The sequence below is a fragment of the Xyrauchen texanus genome, chromosome 16, assembly GCF_025860055.1.
Source record: "Xyrauchen texanus isolate HMW12.3.18 chromosome 16, RBS_HiC_50CHRs, whole genome shotgun sequence".
Taxonomy (NCBI): Eukaryota; Metazoa; Chordata; class Actinopteri; order Cypriniformes; family Catostomidae; genus Xyrauchen; species Xyrauchen texanus.
Window position 1 is genome coordinate 7438372 of NC_068291.1, and position 9395 is coordinate 7447766.

General features: G+C 38.2%; 1 protein-coding gene across 2 annotated transcripts in view; it reads right to left on the reverse strand.

Moving 5' to 3' along the window:
* Positions 1 to 9180, reverse strand: part of LOC127656894 (fos-related antigen 2-like) — a 30475-nt gene extending 21295 nt beyond the window's left edge. The window contains exons 1-4 of one of the 2 annotated variants that reach the window (XM_052145426.1): positions 9037 to 9180; positions 8650 to 8742; positions 4293 to 4547; positions 3700 to 3807 (exon numbers count right to left, since the gene is read on the reverse strand). In XM_052145426.1, the coding sequence (XP_052001386.1) occupies positions 3700 to 3807; positions 4293 to 4532 (348 nt within the window). In that variant the 5' untranslated portion in view covers positions 4533 to 4547; positions 8650 to 8742; positions 9037 to 9180. Of the gene's footprint in view, positions 1 to 3699; positions 3808 to 4292; positions 4548 to 8649 lie in introns of both variants that reach the window. The other variant, XM_052145425.1, reaches the window with a different exon arrangement.
* Positions 9181 to 9395: the final 215 nt, after the last annotated feature.

The window sequence follows — 9395 nt, forward strand, 5'->3', positions numbered from 1 at the left end:
AAAAATGTTGTGTATAGATACTAAAGGGATGATCTAATGTTTTTAATTGGAACAAAGTCAGGCTATGTCTGGCTCCTGCCTGGAGGAGGCAGAGGACCCATGTGTTATTTAGTGCTAGAAATGAGATGCAACAAATGTGTGTGTAGCAAATGACTCTAATAAGGGAAATCATTTAATATATTAATCAAATGAATGCAGAAAGTAATGATTGTTAGTTAATATAAAACATGTAACCATATGAGGTGATTACAGTGTTCTTTATGCATATAAAATGAAATAGTCATGCTGTTGCCATCATTGAAGCAAGTTAGGACAGGATGACCCGCTGAAGGAGAGAAGGTGGAAAACAATTGCGGCCTACAATACCAATGAATAAGAAAGACATATTAATATGGATGTTATTACTGACATACTTGGGACAAGTGTTGCCCCCAATGACGGGGCCTACCAGAGAAACGTCCCAAGAAGGACCAGGATCACCAGATGAACAATTCTAAGAAAGCATACTGCCGAATGGGTTCCCTACAATCAGCCTTGGATATCTTGATTGGCCTTTCCAATGAAGCTGACCTGAAACTAAATAATCCAGAAAGTGAATTCAGAAAGTACAGAGCACTTGACGGACTGTATTGAAGAAACTATGAATATGGACTTCCCAACGATGAATACGAGGCAAGATTCAGACAAAGAAGAGCAGCAAGCACAAAAACAAGAACCCGAGGAAGAAGAAGATCAGCAGGAAACGGCTACAGAATCTGAAGAAAGTGCAGAGGAGATAGAACAACGACAAACGAACATAGGGGAAGAGCACACTGAGGAAGAGGCAGAAGGACTTGCCGCAGTAGAGCAGGAAAGCATAGAAAGTGAGACGGAAGGACATGTCACAGAGGAAAGGAACCAAGAAGGTGAAGAAGGAGAAAGACAAGAAGAAAGTTATCATCCTCCTGAAACAGATACAGAAACAACTGAAGGACATGAAGCAGGCCAACAAGCGCAGTCATTCAATGAAGAGTTGTGGCACATGGAGAAAGAATGGAAGCTCAAGGAGGTATTAGTGTTGATGATGCTGTTACTAACATATTTGGGACAGGTATTGCCTCCTATATAGGGCCTACCGGACAGGCGTCAAGGAAGGCCCAGACTCTCCAGGTGAAGGACTGTCACAACGACTATGGTATGATGAATTTCCTACAATTGACATCTCAGACCTTCAATATTATTCCCCCGAATGAGCAGAGACTAGATAACATAGCACGAGAAATCAGAAAGTATCGAACGCATGGATCACTAAACAAAGGTGAACCCGAAAAGCAAAGAATCTAAGCAATTTGGCTAAGCAGAACAAACCGAAGAATCGGCCTCAAAAGACACCTGTCAAAATAATCACCGAAAGACTGAAAAAGCAAATAAATTTAGAAAATGATATGGAACCCATAGTCAGCAGGAACAGGGAAACTATTACAATATGTAAATCAAAATGACTGGTATAAATGGGCCAGATATACAGCTAAGCAAGCAAAAATGACAAACTGTGTAATGTGCTCGCCCACTCCATTGAAAAAATTTGTAGTAGTCCCAAATCAGTACGATTATAAGCATTGCGCTGAGTATTATGCCAAAAAATTGTGGTAAAACAGGGAGAACAGTGTTCTGCCCAGCAGAATGTTTGGCATTCTTTTGTCATCCGGAATATGATAAATATTATAAGATGATAGGGTGGGGAGATGAATGCAAAAAATTAGACGTACGTGTGGATAATGAGAAAAAAGAAAGCCCATTATCATATAAAATAAATTGTCAACTGGTGTATGAATGCTTTAACAAAACTAAAGGAAAAACGAATGTAGGACAATTTAAGGGCAATTGTGCAGTAATATGGCATACAGATGATGAAATGTTTTTTAATAATAATGCGATTAGGTTTAGATTGCTGTACATACATACCAAATAATAAATCTCCAGAAGGAGCTTTTACCCAGGCCATGAAGAAACTGCATGACCTGCGAAAGGAAGTTAAATCTAATGCAGGGAGAGATCAGCTGTTTGGGCAATGGTTTGATGATCTTTTTGGGTCATGGAAGATTTGGCTAATGAAAATAGGTATAATAGTAGTTATAGGACTGACCCTATTTGCATTATTGTTATGTTGTATTATACCCATTCTGAGATCAATTATGACTAGAACGGAGGCTAAGCAAATGGTAACCGTATCAATGATGCCAACGCAAACAAGTGTAGCAACCAGACAATATACCATTGGGCCAGGATTGGATGAACTTGATGAGATTTACTGAGAAGCAATCAAGAAACAACAATGGGGGAATTTTATTTTACACTTTTCTCATGTTTTTGATAGTAAGGGAGACAGCAAGACTATTGTACTTTCATTTTACATAACAGAATAGATAGCAACTCAAGAAAGGAGTTAGAGGGTGTTTTGTTTATTATTTTTGACATATTCCCCTATTACTCTCAATGTAACCAATTACTTATAATGATTAATGAAGTATATATTTATTAAAATGTATCTAATCAAGTAGAAGTAGTATTGATGATGATTATGTTTAAGCATAATATGGATGTGAAGTATTTGCCAAAAGAAGACATGTGAGGAACATATGTGAAGAAAGGAGCGGCGAGCACCTCAGTGCTTGGCTGCAAGAGCAAATAGACTCAACTGGTGGTTTAAAAACCCGCTGTCTGCTCCAACACACCACCAGATAGCGCTCCAGGCTACCAGAATTGTCTGTGAGTTCCTCTGGCAACGAAGGATGCATATTACTGTTACTTTTACTAGTGTTTTGTTGAGCATGTGTATATGTATATGTGTATATATATATATATATATATATATCTTCTACTTAATGGATAATCAATTGTACTCTACATCACGCAAGGCTTTACAGTTGCATGCACATGCTTATTACAAATGAGTTGATTTTTGTCACCCACCCCCAGGAACAGTGCTAGCTAGAGGACTGGGATCTTTTACTCCTTCCTAGCCAAGTGTGGATGGAGAGGTTTGGTCCCAAGTTCTGCAGAGTGCAGCCCCATAAAGATGGCATTGGATAGTGGACTGAGTGGCCTACTTTGGCTACATGATGGAATGGGACAGGCTGGCTTGTGACTGCACTCTGGTTTGAGGGAAATAGAGTGTGAGACTTTTTTAAGTCTCAGAGGTGGGAATATATAGTATATTTTTCAATATTCTAGTATGTTTCTTATATATCAAAATACTTATATGAGTTTCCTGGCCTTTGTGTGACCCAGGAGAGAGCATATGAGGTTACTTTGTTGTTAAATTTGTTGTTAAATGTAAAATTGTTGTTGCTGCAGAGGCCACAAAGAGCACCCAGCTGTAACAAAATAATGAGACTAAGGACCTTGAAGATAGACTAAAGCCAAGTTTCTACCAGTAAAAAGATATCAAAAGGCTCTGTGAGATAATGGTGGCAAATAGTATCCATTGGTTACAAAAATAACAAAGGGGCACAGAAATGAGGTAATGCAAGATAACAAACTGTATAGAAGAGGAGGTTTTGGACTAAGACAGTCAGAACGGACAGCTGGCCGGTCTCATGTTTGTTGGTGTTCAATAAACTACAATTTTGGCATCTGGAACTCAAGACTCCGAGAGTTTTCTTACAACTTAGAGAGATTCATCGCGATATTCCACGACACTTGGAGAAGAAAACTCACCTCTTGCAGCATATCAGTCAGTTCTCTCCTGCGGTTCCGGCATTTTGCTGCAGCAAGTTTGTTTCTTTCTCGCCTAACTCTACGCTTCTCCTCGTCTTCTGGGGTGAGCTGTACACAAAATGAGCACAAAGTGAGCACTCATTCAAGGAGCGAATGACAACCTACTGTTTGTCATGGATCAATGTTATAAGTAAAAAAAATTTAATTAATAAAAATCAATCCTCAAATCCAAAATACAAAGCAACATGGATTTAACATGTTAACGATATGCTTGTTTGTGCTATAAAGTGGCCACAAAATGTATTTGGCCACATAAGCCATGCTTTAAAATGAATTAATTATAAGGCGATTTTTGTGAAAGTATCTATTCCTTTATCGTTTAAAACGTCAATCTGTTTTTTTGGGAGAAATGTTGCACTTGAAAAGTGTACTTGTATCTTTATTTTAAATAATTTGAATATATGACATTCATACATTTTTAACTAAGGATTGAGTGTCCAAATACTTTTTAAGGCCAGTGAATACAGATTAAAACTGGTATTGTTGGTTTGGTGTAATTTTAATGCCTCAAAGGTAAATAGCACAACACTAACCTGCTCATCTCTCTTGCGTCTTCCACGGGCATCGCCGATTGACCGTATGACCCCGGGCCGTGTGAGGGCTGTATGGCTGAGGAGGCCTGGGCCACTCGACACAGACAGGCCATACGGGTGAGGCCGAGAGTATGGATTAGACATGGAGGTGATTACTGTAGGCTGAACCATCCACTGCAAGTCCTGACTGGTAGTTATGGCATTAATGGTTGGAATAAAGGCACTGCTAGAGCCAGGCATGTCTACTCTATACTTCTGTGGGGAAAAAGAAAGGTGCAAGGGATGAAAAATGTATTATGGTAAAGACGCAGATTTTGCATTAGACATCAAGTAACGACTCAAAAAAGAACCAAAATTGTTTATCATACAAAAGTAAACAAAATTGTCCTTAAAAATCCAAACACTGAAATGTATTAATGTTTCTTAATGTATTAATGGCAATTTTTTTTATCTTTTTCTCCCAATTTAGAATGCCCAATTCCCACTACTTAGTAGGTCCTCATGGTGGCATGGTTACTCACCTCAATCCAGGTGGCAGAGGACAAGTTTCAGTTGCCACCGATTCTGAGACCGTCAATCCACACATCTTATCACGTGGCTAGTCGTGCATGACGCTGTCGAGACTCCGCATGTGGAGGCTCATGCTACTGTCCGTGATCCATGCACAACTTACCACACACCCCATTAAGAGCGAGAACCACTAATCATGACCACAAGGAGGTTACCATGTGACTCTACTCTCCCTAGCAACCGGGCCAATTTGGTTGCTTAGGAGACCTGGCAGGAGTCACACAGTATTCGGACTCGCGACTCCAGGGCTGGTAGTCAGCATCAATACTCACTGAGCTACCCAGGCCCTGTATTAATGGTAATTTATTAATATTGCCACGAAAACCTTTTGGAAAAACTCAACTGGCTTGAAGTTATAGTTTCAGCATTTTGTTTAACAAACTGTGTTTATCCTTGTTACAGGTTAACCTTAATTTAATGTAGTCTGGGTTCCATTTTCTTTGTACCTTGCAAAGTTTTGTTCATGGTTTTCAAGAACGAGGGCATGTCACATAACCTGTTCATATTTGCATTGGCCTAATTTTGCTTGCTTTAATTAAGTGACTGAATAATTTGTGCAGAAATAGTTCGACAGCCTTTGAAATTAACAACAAAAGACATGGGAAGCATTTTCTTATCCCTTTTAAAATTTTATAATGACCTTTTTTTTTTTTGCTTTCCTACAATGCACAATTACATGGTTAATTGCATTTTATTATTTGCAGGTATAATCATTTTCCCCTATTGTTCGTCACTCTTTAAGAACAGACATGCAACCCATTTGTAGATATTGACCCACCAGTTAAAAATTAGTGGCCTATAATATTATTTAGTGCTTGACCTGTACACATATTTAGGAAGAAACATTTATTGGAAGACTTTACTTTTACTATGAATTAAACATAGTATACAGCAGTCACCTAGCCACCCATATTTTAGTCGTTTTACAAATTTCCATCATAGCAGACTAATGAATCATTCCACGTGCTTCATCGCACTGTGCACTCTTGACTGCTTGACCCTCAAGCGACAGGGTGACGCACACTCTGAATCATGGGAAAGCCCACAACCCTCCCTGACAGAAGCCTTCCAGGATTAGATAATAGCCCCTGTGATGCAATGGGCAACGTCGAGTCGATACTGTGTGGGAATACAACAGAAGAGGACAATGTGCATAATGCTAATTAAAAGAATATTTTGTTGCTTATAGCATAACCAATATAAAATTGAATGATCGATAGCCTTTTTTTTCAAAATATTTAATATAAAAAGTGAATAAAAGTTTTGCATCGTGTCTTGTAGGCTTTGGCTGGTGCTGGATAGGCTCCAGCATATAAGATATAAGATTTATTAGCATTACTAAAAAAACTGCTTAAACCATCTCAAGTATAATTTGACATTAAATTCCTTTTTTTATGCTGTGTGAATTTATTTTCATCCAGCCAGCCGAGCAGCATGTAACTGTATTACATAGTTATTTAGCATTTACCTGCTGAACACAATTATATTACAAATAATATATTTTAATATTAACAACTCTATTAATTATATCATCATCACTAATTACCAATAATTAATTACTATGTTACATATTTTTGTCAGATCAATACTGAGTAAACATTTAAATTAATGATCCCGTGCCAACACATTCCATCCACCAAATTCCAGTCCATTCACACATTCCTGGTGGGATTTTAACGGGAAACTGATTTTATGTGACGGAAAGTGTTTCCCGCAAATCATTTGAAGGCGAATGAATTTTTTTGAGAACCTGTGTTGTAGATAACAATATCAGCAATCATTACCATGGACATTAATAACTATTCTGATTTTATAAAATAAAAGTCGACGGTCAAAGTTGTTTTTTCTTTTTCAGCCAGTTTTACTATACGGCACCGAATAGATTCCACAGCTCAGTATTGCAAAATACTTCCAGGAACTGTCGCGCTTGCTACTCATTAAATCAATCTCACCAAGGACTGGGAAGATCAACATTCAAACACTGCATGTTAGTATGAAGAACTGCTGTGTTGCGAAATTATGGGTTGCTCTTCTTTTGAAATCGACATGAATTTTCCCCTCCAATGTATTTTCCTCTGAAGGAGTCAAAACAGCACATGCACGTCTAGAAGAGGCCATTCATTCCATGGGTTTAGTAAAACAGCAACTCTACAAGAAGATGATGTTCAGGAATTTCTGACAGGATTGTTGAACACACCAGATGAGATTAAAATACCAGAGTCTGGTGAAGAAGTTACTAAACTGACTCACAAGCTTCCATTTATTCACACTGAGATTCAGACTGGGAAATATGCTGCACAATAATGTCTAAAACACTCAATAAAGAAGAGCTTTTTGAGTTACGTTTTGCCTTTTCGTTTCGTCTTTTCATAAAGCCTTTAACACATTTAAAGAGTAATTGATTAAACCACATGATATAACCCCTTAAAGTGTTTTCATCATGTGTTTCTTTAACCATCAATCTTATAAAATTTATAACTATGAATTTTTTTTAAGTCTGCAAGTTTTTATTTTCCATGCAAACAGGTGCATGTATCAAATACTAGCCCATGAGTCTTTTTAGGACATTTTAAAAGTATTCATTGAAGGACAATTGTTTTACTAGTAAATGACAATTAGTGGAAAATCGAGGAGACCCCAAGGCTCAACACTTGGTACACTGCCCATGACATTTCATTGCCTGCTCTAGTCCATCCATAAACTGCATAAACCCAAGGTTGTGTTAAGCCTCTTCTTTTTCTAAGTAAAAAAAAAAAAAAAAAACACCTTTTGGTCACTCTATTTCACTTTTCGCACATATAGCATATTACATTTCACGGTTATATTCGTTAAAACTAACAATCCATCTATAACTAAAGGAAAGATTTTTTTTTTTTCAGATAAACAAACGATAACTGCACATGTTCTGAGGTCTAATAAAGTGTTATAGCAATGTGAAAGGCCCGGAAGTGTGACATACTGTGGCCACTATGTGCGCACTCTCCGTGGGTTTATTTCATATTACGCACACCAACCACGCCACTGCACTAGACATATCTGTTGAGATGCCTAATTCCACTGAAACAGCATATTGTGAGTGCCAACATGTGCATCTCAACTAAATGATACATTGCAAAAGGGGAAATATCCCCTCTTGAATTCATTCATTATTAAGAACCAGACAGATTCCTCAGAGAGGATTTTAGGCATTGAGCGGAGATGCAGAACCCATATATAGCCTACGCGACCTTCGTGCACTATTTTTAGGAAATAAAGATCAGAAACTATTTCGAGAGATAGAAATATAGAAAGATGGTGATAAATAAAATAAAAACAAGCTGTTGCCTATCATTACTCTTCATGTGAAGGCGCGTTGCGCGTCTGTTCCCATCCAGTATATCCAAGCTTTGGAGAACAGGCCAGGCATTCAGAGACTATTTATGTAGTTCAATTTACATGAAAAAAGATAAAACAACATCTACTAAACCCCACAGCCAGTTCTCAACCCAGACAGAAAGTTTGCTCACATTTTCGACACTGTGCATGTACATTTTGAGTAACACTTAGTCATATTGTTATTACACACTGCAATTGTTACTGTAATTAATTAGGCTATAGTAATACAAAAACACAAGTAGCCTACTGTAATGTAAGGTGGAAATAGCTGCGGACAAGTGCACTGCTGACTATGGGATATTATTACATGGTAGTTCGGAGTTAATTATGATAATAGAATATCTAACATGAGGAGTGTAAACATGTAAAGCGTGATCGGGATTTCAGCACACATGGGACAAAAGTAGGCTACCTGATAGTTGGAGGCAGGGATGGGGCTGGTGTTCGGGTGCGCCGGTGAGCTGCTGCTGCCGCGGGAGGATGTGTCGTATGTCACGGTGTAATCCTGGTACATGATCCAGGGAAAGAGGAGGAAATTTCTGAGTGTTGATAACGAATTTCCACACGATCAGAGTGTCTTCAGTGACAAAGTATGTTAAATCCAGGTATTTTGTAATATTCTATGAACAGTGGTGCAAAAGTTCTCAAACGTCTCTTTAATAGTCCAATAAACATATGTTCCTGATGTAAAAAGAATGCTTAGCTAACAATCATAGCTAAGCTGAGGTGTTCTACAAGAACAAGATAAAAATGACCAAAAAACAAATAAAAATAATAAAACAATCAGCGAAGCACCTACTTTTCTTCAGTGAACTCAGTGCTCTCGCAGGTTTAGTCCTGTCCCAATAGCTGTGACTCACGTCTATGATGATTGTACCGCGCTTGACTTTGTTGAACTGATTTGGCGACAAAGTGAACTTCAGTGCTATTTCTGCAGATCACGTCGTTAGATGACTCACTTCAGTGGCACTACTCTTCTTCGCAGCTCCGCTTATCAACGCCAACCTGCGTGTACGCGTCACAGCCTTGATATGTTGTATAACAAAAATAGGGGTGTTGAATAAGTAGGCCTACGTTTAAGCAATTATCCGAGACTTGAATGTCAAGTGAAGCGTACAAGCATGAATCGGACATATTAGTGTATTACAAATCATGTAC